Raw genomic sequence first — 19,082 nt, 5'->3', positions numbered from 1 at the left:
TCTGGGACTTTTCAAAATACAGGAGCAAGCTGTCTAGTTAAAGATTATTTGATCATACACTCACTTGCTGTTTTGGGGTATCTGTATTGCTGCTGTTCTTTTAAAAAAAAAAAAAGTTTATTTGTTCAGTTTGCTCCTGAGCTCATGATCCTCCTCATTCAGCCTCTCAGGAAGTAGGGTTACAAGTGCCACCACACCCAGTTTTTACTGTCGTGCAAAATGTAGGGCTGGACAGATGGCTTAGCAGTTAAGGAACTTGCTTGCAAAGCCAAATGACGTAGGTTCAATTCTCCAGTACCTACATAAAGCCAGATGCAAAAAGTGGTACATGTGTCTGGAATTTGTTTGGAGCAGCTGGAGGGCCCTGCCATGCCCATTCTTTCTGTCTCTCTTTTCTCTCTCTCTCTCTCTCTGCTTGCAAAATAAATAAACTTAAAAAAATTTTAAAAATCATTAATACTGGGCATGGTGGCACACACCTTTGATTCCAACACTTGGGAGGCAGAGGTAGGAGGATCACCATGAGTTCAAGGCCACCCTGAGACTACATAGTGAATTCCAAGTCAGCCTGAGCTAGAGAGAGACCCTACCTCAAAAAACAAAAACAAAAACAAAACAAAAAACCCTCCTTAAAGCTTATATATACAAATCAAAGATGAAAGAAGACAGGGAAAAGTCATACTTACTACTTTGTTTACTTTACTATTTCCATTTGGCTCTTGCTTGGTACTTCTCATTTTCATTCCCTCTGTAGGGGGGGAAAAAAGGCCCACTTTATCATTAGCCCTGCAGTAATTACAAAACAGATTCCAGAGCTTTAAGTTAACTGAATGAGGCCAGGCATGGTGGTGCACGCCTTTAATCTCAGCACTCGGGAGGCAGAGGTAGGAGGATCACCACGCGTTTGAGGGCAGCCTACGACTACATAGTGAATTCCAGGTCAGCCTGGGCTACATAGTAAAATCCTACCTCAAAAAAAACAACCACCCCCCAAAAAAAGAAAAGAAAGAAAATTAACCAAATCAATTATACAACAGATGTTTCTCCATCATTATATTCATACAGGAAAGTTGGAAGCTAAATTAGAAAACTCAATATTTAATTTGCTAGAGCAGCTAGCCAGCAAGCCAAAAGGATCCACCTATCCCTACCTACCTCCCCAGCAACAGGACTATAGGTGTGCAGTGTCACACTTGTTATTTTATGTACATACTGGGGGTCAAATTCTGGTCCTCATGCTTGCGCAGTGGGGCCTTTGCCCATTGAGCTATCTCTTTAGCCTCCCCTACCCCAAAATAAAAGGTGCCTTTATTACTACCAAAGCTTTCTTTCAGCATAGGTTCCTTTTGTTCATCTTCTTCATCTTCCTCTGACAATGGTGAAAAGGCAAACCTGACAGAAAATGAAAGAACAGAAGCAACAATTAAAAAACAGTAACATAGGGCTGAATAGATGGCTTAGTGGTTAAGCGCTTGCCTGTGAAGTCTAAGGACCCTGTTTTGAGGCTCGATTTCTGGGTACCCATGTAAGCCAGACACATAAGGTGGCACATGCATCTGGAGTTCATTTGCAGTGGCTGGAAACTCTGGCGTACCCATTCTCTCTCTCTCTCTCTGCCTCTTTCTCTCTGTCTGTCGCTCTCAAATAAATAAATAAAAATAAACAAACACAAAAAAAAAACCCCAGCAACATCTATAATCTGGATTTTCCAGGACTTATAATTGAAACTGTAATTAGAGTAGTTCATAAAAACTTTATGTTTAGGGAATAAATATTACCCACCAAAAAGTTCGTAAATGCCATCCAGGCGTGGTGGCTCATGCCTTTAATCCCAGCACTCGGTAGGCAGAGAGGGGTAGGAGGATTGCCATGAGTTCCAGGTCACTCTGAGACTGCAGAGTGAATTTCAGGTCAGCCTGAGCTAGAGTGAAACCCTACCTCGAAAAACCAAACCGAAACAAAAAGTTCACAACTGCCTATGTGAGCAAGAAAGAAGCAAGGCAATATTACATTGATGAATGCAGACTCGGCCACATACTACTAGTGACTGCGCACAAGTTACCTAATCTCCCCATGCTCCTAGTTTCCCCATCTGTACATGAAAGCAACAGGACATTACTCAAAACACTCAGTGCTCTGTGGCAGTCAAGCCAGGTGAGGTATCCCTGCATCCCGGCACTTCAAAGGCTAAGGCAGGAAGATTATGAATTCAAGGCAAACCCGAGTAACACAGTGGGGCAATCTCTTATGAAAAATAAAGAAAGGGGATGCTGGGCATGGTGGTGCATGACTTTCATCTCGGTACTTGGGAGGAAGAGGTACAAGATTCACGGTGAGTTCGAGGCCAGCCTGGACTAGGACTACCCAGAGTGAGTCGCGGGTCAGTGTTGGTTAGAGTGAGACCCTACCTCCAAAGAAATAAATAAATGGGGCTGGAGAGATGGCTCAGCAGTTAAACGTGCTTGCTTGCAGAGCCTACAGGCCTGGGTTTGATTCCCCAGTACCCAAGTAAAGCCAGATGCACAAAGTAGTGTATATGTCTGGTGTTTGCAGTCAAGGTGCCCTGGCATACCCATTCTCGTCTCTCCCTACTTGCAAGTAAATTTTAAAAAATTAAGAATAAATGAAAATAAAAAGGGACTAAGTAGGAAGAGAATGGGGTTCAGCAAGAATGGGAAGAGATAAGAGAAGGTAATGGAAGGTGTGAATATGATCAAATAGTTACATACATGCACGAAATTATCAAATTAAAAATGAAAAGCTCAATAAAAGTCATTACAAGCTATAGTTGTGGTTGAATGGTCAAGGCGATGGACCAGAAAAGTCATGACCAAGTGCTTAAAACAATACTTTAATATATTTTGCAAGTATCCAACTAATTCTAAAAAAAAATTTTTTTAATTTATTTGTTTGAAACAGAAACAGAGAGAAGGGGCACACTGCAGCCTCTAACCACTGCAAACAAACTCCAGATGCACGCGCCACCTTGTACAATCGGCCTTACATGGGTACTGGGGAATTGCCTGAGGCTTTGCATCCAAACATGCCTAACCACTGAGCAATCTCTCCAGCCACCAACGAATTCTTTATAAGGATATACATCATACAAATAAAAGTAATTCTCATTTAAAATCTCAGCTTTCAAACTCAGTAAAGAGAAAAAGGCTTAATTATGTGTGTTTCAGGTAATTTAAATCTTAGTTTCTAAATGAAGACTGCATGAAGTGAATGTCTGAGTGAGTCAATCTGATGCTTTGTTTCCCACAATTCCTAAGAGACCCAGCAAAGCTGCTACCCAACAGATAATTCTTAAGCAACTGTAAAGTTAACCTCCCTTTTATACTTCCTGTTTTATTATTGCTTAATATTTTCTTTTTAAAATTTTTTTCTGATTATTTTTATTTATTTATTTAGGAGAGAGAGAGAATGGGTGCACCATTCTCCAGCCACTGCAAACGAACTCCAGACACATGTGCCACCATGTGCATCTGGCTTACATTGGACCTGGAGAATTAAACCTGGAGACTTAGGCTTCGCAGGCGAGCACCTTAACTGTTAAACCACCTCTCCAGCCCATTGCTTAATGTTTTCTTTCTACCTTGTTTTAAAATCTCTTTCAGGCTGGAAAGACTGCTCAGTGGTTAAAGGTGCTTGTTTGAAAAGCCTGCAAGACCAGGGTTCAATTCCCTAGTACTCATGTAAAGCCAGATGCAGAAAGCGGCACATGTATCTGGAGTTTATTTGCATGACAGGAGTCCCTAGCGTGCCCATACACACACACACACACGCACGCACGCACACACACACCCTAATTAATTAAATATTTTTAAATAATATTCACAAAAGCAAGGATCATGCTCTACCATGCTCGACCAACAGACTTTTTTCTTTTTTTAGTATGTGTTTGGATCATTTTCATCACTTGGAACATGTACCAGATGTAGACAAAACAAGCAAGTTGAAAACGGAGTCCATTTCTCTGTTCCACAGTAACTCAAAAATAAGTCTGATTCACCAGACTCAGAAATGAAAAGTTCAACTTGAGGGAATACAAGAAATTTCCACTGAACTTAATATTTATACTGACTCAAATAGCTTCAGAACTGCTTGCCAATGGGAGGCTACTGATCCTGCTTCACGTCACAGAGATAGTGAAGCTCTAAGACAAACATAACTTGGATGGAAACTCTATGGTAATTCCCAGAATATGCTATTTGAAATGATTATTCCATTCAAATGAACTACAGGCTTCCCAAGGACAGAATAGACTTATCCTTCATGAATATGATTTAAATAATTTGATTTCCAAGGAAGAAATAATGCCAGCTGTTACCACTGAACCATATGGGCAGAGAGTAAGCTTTTTCAGTATTCAGTGTGATGTTTCCTGGAACCACCTCTTGCTATTTTCAGCCCATGTGATTTGGACAGTCTCATTGACCTTGTGCTTTATAATGGACATGTTCTGGCCCCATCCATCATCAGCAAAGTCCTTGACCATAGTGGCTGCTTCAGAAACAAATGTATGATTCAAGTTTGCCCAGTGATACTCAACCCTGGGAGTTTTATTGAATTGTGGAGTTCTCTTTACATAGGTGGTTTAGCTTGGTAGGATGAAATATTCAAACCAAGAAGGCCTGCCATGTCAAATGGGCCAGACATAAATGAAGCCAGTGCAGAGGAAAACAGCCAAAAAGAGACCTGAGTTCTGATGACATCCTTTATATCCCTGGATCCAACTGTGCCTGAAGCTAGTATATACCGTGGACTTTTCAGTTATGTGAACCAGTAAATGCCCATTCTGCTTGAAAAAAAAATTTTTTTTAAATCTCTCACAAGAAAAAATATTAAGCCAGGCATAATGGCACACATCTTTAATCCAGCACTCAGGAGGCATAGGGAAGAGAATCACTATGCGTTCAAGGCCAGCTGGGAGCTAAAGAGTAAGTTCCAGGTCACCCTGGGCTAAAGTGAGACCCTACTTCCCTCTCTCTCTTTCTTTCTCTCTCTCTCTCTCTCTCTCTCTCTTATACACACACACACACACACACACACACAGCCAGGTGTGGTGGTGCAATCCTTTAATCCTAGCACTCAGGAGGCTAAGGTAGGAGGATCGTCATGAGTTCAAGGCCACCCTGAGACTACATAGTGAATTCTAGGTCATCCTAGGCTAGAGTGAAACCCTACCTATAAAAAAGAAAAAGGTGGTGTTGTTTTTTTTAAATGTATGTATGTATTAGGAATCTGTGACTTCACGGTAAATACCAGTTAATTTGAAAGCATCTAAATTAAAGTCATGGTAAAATGAAGATGCCCACTCTAGTTGCTTCTATTCATAAAGGAAGTATAGCCAATATAATACAAGAATGAAGTGAGGCAGAGATTGACAGAGGGCAAACAGGGACAATTTATTGTCCATACTGTAGGACACATTTGTACTTCATTCTACCCAAAAGAACCTAAATGCACACATTGTATGCAGCTGAGCTTTGACACTGCTAATGGTTTATTTGTTCTAAGCTAACCTTCAATCTAGATGTCATCCTAATGGTAGTGGAGAGGAGTGTAGGACTCAGTGGCATTGGTGTCTGTGAAGCCCACTTTGTACAGAGGCAATACTGGGAGAAAAGCAGAATCTCAGATTCAAGGTCAACTACCTGGCTAAAGGACAAGACCAAATTCTATACATTTCATGCCTTTATTATGGTTCTCTCTAAAATATGCTAACAAGAGAAGGCTTGGGAAGGCAGATTCCCCTGACTTCCCACACTGCTGACCCTGAAGAAATCACAGTTTAAAGAATAAAGTCCTGGGGACTGGAGACATGGCTCAGTAGGTAAGAGCACTTGCCATGCAAACATTAGAACTGAGAGACCCTGTCTCAGAAAAAAGGGGAGAGAAGGCTAGGAAGATGGCTCAGTGATTAACAGTGCTTGTTTACAAAGTTTGCCACCCAGGGTCATTCCACAGTACCCACATAAAGTCAGATGGAAAGTGATGTACACATTTACAATCCTAATATACATATAGCAATGGGAAGCTAAGCCAAGAGACCATGAAGCTTAGGGGCCTGCTAGTCTGATATTCCTTTGTAGTGGCAGGAGACCCTGACTCAAGGTGGAATACAAATACCGCAAAGTTGTCCTCTGACCACAACAGGCCCCATGGCGCAGATGTCCATACACAAATACAATTCCCCAGTACCATGTAAAGCCAGAGGCATGCATCTGGAGTTCACGTGCATGGCTGGAGGCCCTGGTGCACTCATTCTCTCTATTGCTTTTCTCTCTCTCCCTGCTTGCAAAATAAATTAAAATATTTGAAAATAAATAAATGTTTTTAAAAATTGTAAAGCCCACTGGGCATGGTGGCACACGCCTTTAATCCCAGCATTTGGGAGGCAGAGGTATGAGGATCGCTGAGAGTTCGAGGCCACCCTGAGACTACACAGTGAATTTCAGGCCAGCCTGGGCTAGAGCAGAACTGCTGATGTTGTTTGCTAACTGCACACAGTGGCCATTCTCCATAGCACACTCCCGCCCGCGCGCTAGTGCTGGTGTCAGCTTGGATCTGAGAAGCCTCTGTTTGCAACAGGCAGTGGTCGGGCAATGAGAGCAAGTGATGACTGAGTGCTCAGTCGTAAATAATTTATCTGCACCGCTCCATCCGAGGCCTATGGACCATCATGGAGGAGGGATGAAGAGGGGAAGAGTCAGAAGTGGGGAATGATGTGGAATGCTGACTTTGGGACATAGCATAGCACGGCAGCCTCGTATGCAGACACCGTGATGTACAAGAGCTGTACAGCCTGTCAACATTATGCCATAGAGGGAGGCCCTACGACCTCTCTAAAGAGCTGCTAGAAGTGAATGGTTACTGGGGAAGTGGGAAACATTTTCTTCATAAGTGAAGCCCACTGATACAGCCCATGCCCTGTAAAAAGTCCCTTGCCTATATTCCTGTAAGCAACCCTAATAAAACTTACTCAGCCATTTAAAAAAGGGTATTACAATAGAAGGGGGCTAGTTGGTAAAAGGAAGGGACTCAGTGGAAGGGGGACAAGAGAGGGTGATGGGGGTGCATATATGATCAAAACACATTATTTACATGTATGAAAATGTGATAATGAAATCCATTCTGTATAATAAATATACACTAGTAAAAACAATTTTTTAAAAAAATCTTCATGAAATTGTTAACAAATGGAAACACAGTACTTAGCATAACCTGAATCTGTATTCTTGGTCATAATTGCCTTCAGAATAAATTATCCATTATTCCCTTTGTGTGTGGGGGGGGGTGTCCAAAAACCTCTCTACCTCTGGTTATTTGCTGATGGTCTCCAGAGAACCATGATGACAAAGAGGATCATAGAAAACAGCAACCGCCAGATGGCGTCGTCCACCCACAGCTCCCGCCAGTCCTGCAACAAAGGGAAAAACACATTTATATCTAGTATCTCAACTCTGCTCACAGTCCATGGCTTAGAACAAGAACCACTTATTTATGCTCTCAAGTTTTACTTACTAAAAGCTCACTGTGTGCTAGGCACGGTGCTAACTGCCAAGGATCCAAGCTCTGAATTTAAGTTTCTTCCCTTGGACTGCAGACTATTTAACTGGAAAGGACAGGCCGGGCATACGCCTTTAATCCTAACACTTGGGAGGCAGAGGTAGGAGGATCTCCGTGAGTTCAAGGCCACTCTGAGACTACAGAGTGAATTCCAGGTCAGCCTGGACTAGAGTGAAACCCTACCTCAAAAAACCAAAAGTAAAAATAAACCAAAAGCTATTAATAAAAGGAAAGAACAACATCTGGAACATGTGGCACTTGTCAAAGCTCTGAGACTCTTTAGAGAACAGTTTACACAGAGTAAGGAAATACTATTCATTTGCTAGTTTTATGCTTTTCATTTTCACCCATTTATTCTTACTAGGATAGCTTTCCTTATCCCCTTAAGAAATCACTGGCCACAGTCATGCTCAAATTGTATGGGTACAGCTTCTGCTCAAAATAGTTTTATTCATAAATACTTAATGGTCAATACTCTTGCTTGAAATTTTTTACTTAAGGCAAGCTTAGGTTATGACTGATTGTGGTTATCACCTGCAAAATTCTTTCCCACTACTGGGTACATGTAATTAGGTAAGACGCGCAAGCAAGGCCCGGCAGCATAGTTCATAGACAGTGCTATGCCTGGCATGTGCAAAGCGCTGGGCAAATTCCTAGCACACACATAAACACAAATGCTGTCCTGTACTGCACCATAAGAGCACAAAACATTTAGGAGTGAAGTATGATAACTGCTCTGAGGAATGGAGATCTCGCCTTAATTTCTCACGCCTTACAAGAAACTTGTCACTCTAATCAGTATCATCATCTTCATATATAAGATAGTATGCTATTCATAAATGAATGTGTTTATAACTTACCGATTGGCAAGTCACTATCCTGAACTTCATCGTTGTCCAGATGATGAACACAACGGAAGCTAGCACAGAATGAAAAACACGTCAGAACATGAATCCTGTGCGTTCGCTGACCTCGAGGAGATCCCGTAACTCTGACCCTCAAAATACCATAAGCACTTTTTTCTTTTTTTTTTTTTTTTGGTGGTTTTTTGAGATAGGAGGTTTCACTCTAGCCCAGACTGATCTAGAACTCACTATGTCGTCTCAGGCTGGCCTTAAACTCACAGCAATCCTCCTACCTCTGCCTCCCAAGCATGCTGGGATTAAAGGCATGTGCCACTATGCCAGGCTACACAATCACTCTTATTTTCACAAATATACTTAATACAGACTTACTAAACACCTACAAGCCAGTCCTATTATGCATATTACTGTCTTTATTATCTGGCTATTTCAGTAACCCTAACAATTAGAATAGAAGGTACTAGAAATACAACTTTTACCAACATTATCGATATATTTTATCTTCTTTTATCTTTTATTATGTGGCGCTAACTTTTCAATGACTAGTCAGAAGGAAAAAATTATTGAAAAAATGACTGCAATACAAACAAAACAGCTGGTTCTAAAAATAGGTTTGTCCTAAGTATTCATGGCACAAGAATGAAGAGGCAGACAGTTTAGCTACAGCCTACTAAAGAGTTGTATTTTGTAGATGCTTCACCATATCTGTAAAAGCACTAACTTTAACAGCAGTGTACCCTAATTTAAAATTCCACCATAATTTCATAGAACAAAATAAGTAGGGACTGGTTAGTGGTAGATCATTTGCCTAGCATGTGTGAGATGCTAATATATATATGTATATATGTATGTATATATGTATATATATTCAAAATTAAAACAAAAAAACCCAAATCAGTATGTGGCAATATTTTTTTTAATTTTTTTGTTGTTATTTTATTTATTTTAGAGCAACAGGCAGAGATAGAGAGAACGGGCGTGCCAGGGCCTCCAGCCACTGTAAAGGAACTCCAGATGCGTGCGCCCCCTTGTGCATCTGGCTAACATGGGTCCTGGGGAATCGAGCCTCGAACCGGGGTCCTTAGGCTTCACAGGCAAGTGCTTAACTGCTAAGCCATCTCTCCAGCCCCGTATGTGGTAATATTTTCTAAAAGGAACTTAAATGCTATTTGACATTCAAAATAACATGCTTTAAGCTGGACATGGTGGTACATGCCTATAATCCTACCCCTTGGGAGGCTCAGGTAAGAAAATCACCGTGAGTTCCAGACTAAACCAGCCTGGGCAATACAGCAAGAGCCTATCTCAAAAATCAAAAAAAAAGGGGGACTGGATTGATGGTTTAGAGGTTAAGGAGCTTGTCTGTCAAGCCTAAAGACCCAGGTTTGCTTTTCCAGGTCCCATGTAAGCCAGATGCACATGGTGGCACATGCGTCTGGAGCTTGTGTGCAGTGGCTAGAGAGCCTAGTGTGCCCATTCTCATTCTCTCTCCCTCTCTGTCTCAAATAGATAAATAAAAATAAATCAGAAATTTTTTTTAAATCAAAATACAAAAAAAACAAAACGGAGAAAGAATAGAGACAGGAGAAGGATACACTAAGAGCTGAAATTATGGTGCAATTTTCACTAGTATACACAAAATGCATGGATCTTGAACTGGATGTGATGATGCCCACCTTTAATTCCAGCACTCAGGAAGCTGAGAGAGCAGATCATGAGATTAGCCTGGTCAAGGCATGAGACACTACCTCAAAAAAAATTTTTTTAAGGAAAAAGAAGAGAATAGTTCTTTTTTAAACCAGATTTTTTTTTTTTTCTGGCTTTTCTAGGTAGGGTCTTGCTCTAGCCCAAACAGATCTGGAATTCCCTTTGCAGTCTCAGGGTGGCCTTGAACTCACAGCATTTCTCCTACCTCAGCCTCCAGAGTGCTGGGATTATAGGTAGGCACCACCACACCCAGCTAAGCCATAAATCTTTTTAGAATTCAATTAAAGAACCCTTTCCCAAGTAAAATGTATACAGCTTTCTATACCTACTCATGACCAGTTAAGAGTGCCTGTTCTAAAAGAATCACAGGCTTACATTTCAATAAACAAAGTTCCAGACTTACCTGCCACTGCCAAGATAAGCGTGTTGGTGAAATGTCGATACAAAGAGAGCTTTACAATGTTCCTCCGAAGTTTTAGTAGCTTCATTGTTTGAGTCAGGCTAATAAAGATGTGTTTGCATGTCAAGGATTAAACATTTAGAAAGCTAAGTAAATTAATTCCTGGCTTGAGGATTTGGGGTCATACCTATAAATTATAGCTCTCAAGAGATGTGACAGCTCTCTTATTTTCCCTTAATCTCACAAACACCCCAACCCTCACCATGAATAATGAGAAAGATATAATTTTTTCAATGAGATATTGAAACAACAGAAGTGAGATAATAATACAAAAACTAAGACGACAAATAGAAATTACGATAGGAGCAGACATTTTACAAAAGTACAAAAGGATGAAAACAATAGGCAAATGGAAGTGATGAAATGAGTAACATGCAAGGGACAGAGTTCATATCATCTCTCTTAAGGTAGGTAACTCTGTTCTCATCCATCCCAGATGATACAGTATGGAGTTCTATACTCAGTCTCTGAGAAACGCCATCTTATGGAAATGCCATCAGCTACCTGCACTATTGTGAATTATGATAACACAAGTCTGAGAATCCTAAGTAGTTAAGCTCCAAAAGCTTCTTCATTTTAAGAACATTATTTCCGAGGCTGGAGAGATGGCTCAGTGGTTGAGGCGGTTGACTACAAAGCCTAACAGCCAGAGATCAATTCCCCAGTACCCACGTAAAGCCAGATGCACAAAAAGTAGTGCATCCGTCTGGGGTTTGTAATGGTGAGAGGCTCTGGTGCACCCATTATCTATCTACCTCCTTTCCTCCCTCCCTCCCTCCCTCTCCCTGTCCCTCTCTGTCTCTATGTACAAATGAATGAATTTTTTTTTTAAAAAAAGAACATTACGGGCTGGGGAAATGGCTCAGTGGTTAAGGTGTTGTCTGTGAAGCCTAAGGACCCAGGTTCAAGGCTCGATTCCCCAGGACCCACATAAGCCCTGGCACATGTGTCTGGAGTTTGTTTGCAGTGGCTGGAGGCCCTGGTGTACACATTTTCTTGCTTTCTCTCTGCTTCTCCCTCTCTCTCATAAATGAATGAATAGATAAATAAATAAAAGGTGTGAGCCACCATTTCTGCCTTAAAACAATGACTACTATAAATGATATTTGCTGTCATGTCTAACTTTCAGAATGAGTAACAGATATAAAAATAAGGGAGTTAGAACTTGCTATTCCCTTTATCAGAGCCATCACTGTCAACTAATCCTACCTCCCTCTTCACTCTTCCAATACTCAGAGGACTGCAAAACAAGTTTTTGTTTTTTTGAGGTAGGGTCTCACTCTAGCCCAGCCTGACCTGGAACTCACTATGTAGTCTCAGGGTGGCCTTGAACACATGGCGATCCTACCTCTCTCTGCCTATCAAGTGCTGGGATTAAAGGCATGCGCCACCATGCCCGGCTTGCAAAACAAATTTTGCAATACACTAGTCTAGAAAAGCCTGAACACTTTAATTTAAATTTTATTTTACTATATGGCCATCCACTCAAATTTATAAAATATTTATATTCTGCTTCTTGCAAAACCCATAATCTATCTAGATATTAACATGGCACAACTGCACAAGATCAAACATAAGAACTAAAACAAACTTAATAAGCCTCTAAGATAAATTTCTAAAACGTGAACCCAATAGGTCAAGTCCCTGGTAAACAAGTGTCCAATTTTAAGAAGCAGAACAAAAAAATTCCTCAGACACTTACTTGTATCTGTCTGACTCTGACAATGAATCGATACTTATTCTGAAAGGGAGATGTCAGACAAGCCTGCATCATCTACTTTTGCAGGGAAGAACAGACACTCACCCTCTAAGAGGTGAACCTGCTAAGCCTACTTAAGATATTCAAAAGGACCAAACCCTTTTATGTAGTTTTTAAAACTATATTTTTAGCCAGGTGTGGTGGCACACGCCTCTAATCCCAGCACTCTGGAGACAGAGGTAGGAGGATCACAGTGAGCTCGAGGGCACCCTCAGACTACATAATGAATTCCAGGTCAGCATGAGAGTACATAGTGAATTCCAAGTCAGCCTGAGCCAGTAAGACCATACCTTGAAAACCAAAAAATGAAAAAAAACCAAAAAAACATTTTAAGAGCATTTCATAATTGTCTAAGTCTAAAAGAAATAGCAAGACCAGGGCTGGGGAAGTGGCTCATGGCGAAAGGCATTAACTTGCAAAGCCTTCCCACCCAAGTGTGACCCTCCCTTGCACCCACGTAAAGCTGGATGCAAAGTAGCACACAGATCTGAGATCTCAGAGCACCTACCACAATGGGAGGCAGAGCCAGGAGAATCCCAAACTTGTGGGCCAGCCAGATTGGTGTTTGTTTGCAATGCTAAAAGTTTCTCTCTCAAAAAAGGTGAAAGAGGGGCACACACACCTTGAGGTTGTCCTCTCACATCCACATGCGTGCCATGGCACATGCATGCTAAAACCACATGCACATGTGCATATATAATTTTTGAAAAAGAGCAAGACCAAAACAGTCAATGATTCCCATTCTAAAGTGAGGTGCACAGGTAACAAATTCTACATCAGGATGAAAAGTTCTTTTCATAAAATATTTTATATTTTTATTTATTTATTTGAAAGTGGCAGACAGAGAGAGAAAGAGGCAGAGAGAGAGAGAGAAAATGGGTGCGCCAGAGCCTCCAGCCATTGCAAATGAACTCCAGCTGTGTGCGCCCCCTTGTGCATCTGGCTTACGTGGGTCCTGGGGAATCAAGCCTCGAACCGGGGTCCTTAGGCTTCAATAGGCAAGCGCTTAACCACTAAGCCATCTCTCCAGCCCGAAAAGTTCATTTTTAAAAAAGGGAAAAAAGCCAGAAACTATTATCCTGAGCTTAGCAACCAAATTCTGTGATTTTAAGCATTGAAAACCAAAAATGAACAAAACGCTGCTTACCTGAACCCTCAGGCTGTAAATACATAAAATACACCATTTCCCAAATCAAGGAGAAATCAACAGAAGGATTAATGGAAACTGCCACGAAACAAGCCAATGAGAAGGATATCCACCAGCACAAGGCAGTGTCTAGGAAAGCCAAGGGGATAAAGGCCAAGGAGGCAAGATCAGTCTGGGCCTGCACACAAAGAAAAAGAGGTGGTGAAAAACAGATGGCTAGAGAGGCACAGAGAAGAGACCAGCACACAGTCCTGTGTTTACATGGTCATTCAGAATAGGATTGCATCTCTGAAAGAAAATCGTAAGGGCTAATTATTTTTCCCTTCTTAAAAGCTACATACGGAGTATGTATCTATATGTTTCACAAAAATTGTCCACTACTGTTGCAATTCAGTGAAACTGATGCTAATGACTACACCAGTGTTCCTAGAATTTTACAAGCATGTACACCAAAAGTGACCAAATGTTTGTAACCCTGACCCCATCCTCATTTTCTATTACTGTAATTGAGGTTAGAAATTTAAAAAGATGTATCTCATATTTTAAACTACTACTTTATCATTAATGTACTAAGAATTACTGACTGCCAGAATCGTAACAATAATTTTTGTTTGTTTTTTGAGGTAGGGTATGGCTCTAGCTCTGACCGACCTGGAATTCACTATGTAGTCTCAGGCAGCCTAGAACTCACATCAATACTCTTAGCTCTGCCTCCCAAGTGCTGATTAAAGGCATGCGCCACCACGCCTTGCTCACAATGAAATTTACAAACAATAGCTCATCCTAAAATAAAATGGAAGCAATTACCTATTCCAAAAGCTATGCTGCTAGTTTCCACAAGTGTATATATTAGATGCTTTCTATATATTACTCATCACCCAACTGCCATTACTGAAAGGATATCCATAAAATAATACAGGCATCAATTGCTGAGAGGGCCAGGTTTACTAACAGAGCCAGGGAATAAGAAAAATACTGCAACCGCAGGAGAAGAAAATGAGATGGACAGAGGGTTAAAGTTACTAAAAGTCAAAAGAAAATTGCATACAGAGGACAGCATGTTGAAAACCAAATTTGCAATTATCGTGTATTATTTAACGGGAAACATTACAAAGTCCAATTTTACTGAGAGCAAAGCCAAGTATATAGACCTTAACACTTTTAATCTAACAGGTTATTGCAGAATCTGATTTCTGAATAAAGAAAATGATTGAGATGGCCCAGGGAGGCCTACTTCTTCCCATTAGTTCAGTGCTAACATAAATTTATTGTTTAGTGCTTTACCTTCTTCAATGCTAATGGGAATACTTAGGAAATTCTCAAGGATGATGTAAAACTTAATTAACTACATTTTAAGGAAGCTTTCAAATCTCAAAGGACAGTTAAGTAAGGAGCACTGATACTTTAGACTGCATTAACCAGCATGTGCAGGTTTGCCACATACATAGAAGTCAACTGTCTGGGAAAAGGAACTAAACAATTATCAGTCTGGGGTCACTCAGAAAGGTATTTATGGATCACATATTAAATTCATGAAGCCCCAATGGTGAAATTAGAGAAGAAATTCAGTTCCATAAGCTAAACATCCCTAACCCAAACCCCAAACTCGTGACACTCAAAGTTTCCAGATTTGGAAATAGTTTAGATTTCTGGATTTTTTATATTGATTTATTTATTTTTGTACTTTTTGAAGTAGGGTCTCACTCTGGCCCAGGCTGACCTGGAATTCACTATGTAGTCTCAGGGTGGCCTCGAACTCACTGTGATCCTCTTACCTCTGCCTCCCGCATGCTGGGATTAAAGGTATGCGTCACCACACCTGGCTGGCTTTTCTGTTGTCACCCGTGGGCTCTGATTTTTAAGAGGTATGCACAGGTTGAGGATCTCTATTTGAAGTGCTGGGAACCATAAGTGTTTCAGAACTGAGAGCTTTTCACATCTTGGAATGTCTGCTTAGGACTCTACTAGTTGAGCTTCTTTATCTAAAAATCCAGGCAGAGGTAGGAGGTTCACTGTGAGTTCGAGACCACCCTGAGACTACATAGCGAATTCCAGGTCAGCCTGAGCCACAGTGAGACTCTACCTTGAAGAAAAAAATAAAAAGAAAAGCCAGCTCACCGAAACTTCCAATTCACCCTCTCAAGTCAGAAGCAACAAAACCATAAAAATTCAAAATAGGCAGTACTGACCCCTGTAACTCTGAGGACCCCTTCCATGCCAGAGAACAAAAGATAGAGAGCTCCAGCCACCACAACCTTATGAAGAGTGACTCCAAGGCGAGGCCTAAAGAGGAAGCAAAGACATTCCAGTGAGTGCACAAGACAAGCTAAGTAACAGGGACTCATAGCAATCAGCACAGATTAAGAACATTTGGTCTTAAAAGACAGGGAGTATGAGAACCTAAAATGAAGTCCCCAGCTAGTACATTTTTTTTTCCTTTGGAGGAAGGGTCTATATAATCCAGGCTGGCATCAACTTCACTATGTTACAAAGGATGACCCTGAACTTCTAATCTTTTTGCCTTTACCTTCTAAATCCTGGGATTAAAGGTGTGCACCATTATGTCCAGTTTTTTAATATTTTATTTTTATTTATTTGACAGAGAAAGGGGGGGAGAGAGAATGGGCAGCCAGGGCTTCCAGCCACTGCAAACGAACTCCAGACGTTTGTGCCCCCTTGTGCATCTGGCTAACATGGGTCCTGGGGAATCAAACCTGGGTCCTTTGGCTTTGCAGGCAAACACCTTAACCGCTAAGCTATCCCTACAGCCTTATGTCCAGTTTTATGCGGTGCTTGAGGATCAACCTCAAGCTATCATGGATACTAAGCAAGCATTCTACCTACTGAGTTACATCCCAACCCAGTTACTACATTAAAAAAAAAAGGGGGGCTGGAGAGATGGCTTAGTGGTTAAGTGCTTGCCTGTGAAGCCTAAGGACCCCAGTTCAAGGCTCGATTCCCCAGGACCCACGTTAGCCAGATGCACAAGGGGGCGCACACATCTGGGGTTCGTTTGCAGTGGCTGGAAGCCCTGGCGCGCCCATTCCTCTTTTGCTCTCTGCCTGCTTGCCCGCCAACCCCTCCCTCCCTCCCTCCCCATCACTCTCAAATTTAAAAAAAAAAAAAATTTTTTTTCAAAAAAAAGCCAAAACTTTTTCTTGGGGTTAAGGGATGGCCAGAAGTTGAGCCCAAGTTCAATTCCCCAGTACCCATATAATGCCAGATCCACAAGAAGAAAGGCGCAGGAAAGTGCACTTGCTAGAAATCCAACATGATCTGATTTATCTCTTGCCTCGTGGCCCAGACCTATTCTTCCAAAGTCAGGTCCTCTCCTGGGAGGGAGGTTTTTCATAGGATTTAAATGTTGTGGTTGGTCAAGTTCAGCCCCTTGGAACTTGGTGCCAAGGCTAATCTCTCCTTAAGACAGCCCCTAGCCTTAACCAACCAGCTGTCCCTCTGGTTCACCTGGGCCAAAAGACAGCCCACCACCCTAAGGTTATAAATTCTTTTGCAAGGGGAGGACAGGCTCTCTGACCACTTGGAAACTTTCAACTGTAGGTGAGTTTTTCCTTCAGCTGGGCCTGGACCAAGCCAGCCCAGGCCCAGCTGAGAGAACTCCCTAGCCCTTATTCTCTGCATGTGTTCTTTGTCCCCTCCAGCTCCCCACATGGCAGGAGCTCCTTGAGCTTTCTTTTCTCTGTTCTCTCCATGCTCTCCCCCCCCCCCCCCCCCCCCCCCCCGTCACAGGCCCTCCATGTGGGATCTCTAGCTACATGGGTGCCTTTCCTTGGCTCTACTTCCCTCACTAAATATAGTAATTTAATAATTATCCCTCTCAGTTTTCTTTTTAATTCTTTTATTAAAATTAGAAACAAACCTAGGGTTTGGGGTTCAAGGACCCTTAGCACCCCGTTACAGAACCAAGAGAATTCTGAAGTTCCTGAGCCAGCTATACTGGCCTTGCCAGTGGCTAACAATGAGAGACCCTGTCTCAAACAAGATAAAAGGAGTGACCCAATACCCCAAGGCTGTCCTCTAACTCCACACATGCACACTGGCACATGCATGCAACACAATAAAAAAATAATAATATGAACAACAATAACAACTTTCAAAAAACATAACTACAGAGCCAGGAATGGTGGCACAGCCTATAATCTTAGCTAGGAGGTGGAGGCAGAAGAATCAAAAGTTCAAAGCTAGCCTGGGCTATAGGAGAATCTGCCTCAAACCAACCAACCACGCAAACAACAATACAAACAGAACCGCAATCCAGGTGTGGTGGCGCATGCCTTTTAATTCCAGCACTCAGGAGGCAGAGGTAGCAGGACTGCTGTGAGTTTGAGGCCACCCAAGACTACATAGTGAGTTCCAGGTCAGCCTGGGCTAGAGTGAGACCCTACCTTGAAAAACAAAACAACAAAAAAACTCATAACCATAATAACATTAAGAAATCTAATTAATCCCAGCAATGGGGAGGCAGAGGTGTGCACCACGACACCCAGATGAATATCAATTTTAAACATTAAATTCTCTCTACCCCATTACTTACTCAACTTAAAGTTAAAACGCATTGAAATGACTGAAGCTCACTAACTCCAATTCCTATCCTATTCTCTCTTAAATACCTATCCTGACCACTTCACCAAAATTGTTCTTGTTATGGTCACTAACATACCCTGTGTAGTTAAATCAAACAGTAATTCTCAGTCCCTTTTTCTGATCTGTATTTGACTCAATAGCTATTCCCTGGAACACAGTCTTTAGTTTCCCATCCTTACTGATCACTTTCAGTTTCTTCTGCTAACTATACTTCCTATCAATGACTTCTAAATAAAACATCTAAAAGCAGTCTTTGACTCTCTATTCTCTTCCCCGACTGTACCTGTACTCATGACTTTGAACACTATCAACATCTTGATCATTCCCTTCTAATCTCTGCTAGGATCTCTCAATCATGCCCATTCTACCTAAGGTCTTCCTGGACTAAGCAGAGGTGAGTCCATTCCAGCCACAGGAACAACAAAACAGTTGACATCATCCTTGTTTCCACTTCTCTTTCACACTGCACCTATGACCCATTAGGAAGCTCCACTGTTTCTATCTTCAAAACATACACAAAATCTGATCACATCTCAATATCTCTCCCTCTAAGTGTACATACAGTCACTTGCATTCTTGAGGTCATGGATTAAATGTCACTAAGGGAAGCCTTGGTCACTCTATTCACAATTACAATTTACACTCTAGCTCCTGTCTGTGTCCCACGCTCTGCACGATACCACTATTCACTGACATATTAAATATTTAAGTCACTTACTTCAATTTTGTCTGTGTTCTCTTCCTCAACAAATGTCAAACCTTAGTCTTTTATTTGTGTAGTATATACCAAGGACCTAAAACAATGTCAAGTTCATAGAAAGCATTCAGTAATTTTATTAAGGAAGAATGGTTTATTGTGTCCACTGGAAGAGCCACAGGTTAGACAGTAACTATGCTGCTGTGTGTGTATCAATAAAATTTTTACTAAAAAGTATCTTTCAAAAAATTAGAGCAAGTCAGGGGTAGACA

The 19,082-nt window shown here is 41.4% G+C and overlaps 1 protein-coding gene across 2 annotated transcripts in view; it reads right to left on the bottom strand.

Annotated features, from left to right (window-relative positions):
* Positions 1 to 19,082, bottom strand: part of Tmem87a (transmembrane protein 87A) — a 64,622-nt gene that overhangs the window by 6,787 nt on the left and 38,753 nt on the right. Inside the window, exons 11-17 of one of the 2 annotated variants that reach the window (XM_045157486.1) lie at positions 15,701 to 15,794; positions 14,415 to 14,486; positions 10,549 to 10,657; positions 8,436 to 8,494; positions 7,323 to 7,426; positions 1,319 to 1,392; positions 687 to 748 (exon numbers count right to left, since the gene is read on the bottom strand). In XM_045157486.1, the coding sequence (XP_045013421.1) occupies positions 687 to 748; positions 1,319 to 1,392; positions 7,323 to 7,426; positions 8,436 to 8,494; positions 10,549 to 10,657; positions 14,415 to 14,486; positions 15,701 to 15,794 (574 nt within the window). Of the gene's footprint in view, positions 1 to 686; positions 749 to 1,318; positions 1,393 to 7,322; positions 7,427 to 8,435; positions 8,495 to 10,548; positions 10,658 to 13,620; positions 13,690 to 14,414; positions 14,487 to 15,700; positions 15,795 to 19,082 lie in introns of both variants that reach the window. The other variant, XM_045157487.1, reaches the window with a different exon arrangement.

The sequence above is a fragment of the Jaculus jaculus genome, chromosome 8, assembly GCF_020740685.1.
Source record: "Jaculus jaculus isolate mJacJac1 chromosome 8, mJacJac1.mat.Y.cur, whole genome shotgun sequence".
NCBI lineage: Eukaryota > Metazoa > Chordata > Mammalia > Rodentia > Dipodidae > Jaculus > Jaculus jaculus.
The sequence above is the reverse complement of the archived record's forward strand: the minus strand, read 5'-3'. Positions and strand labels throughout refer to the sequence as shown.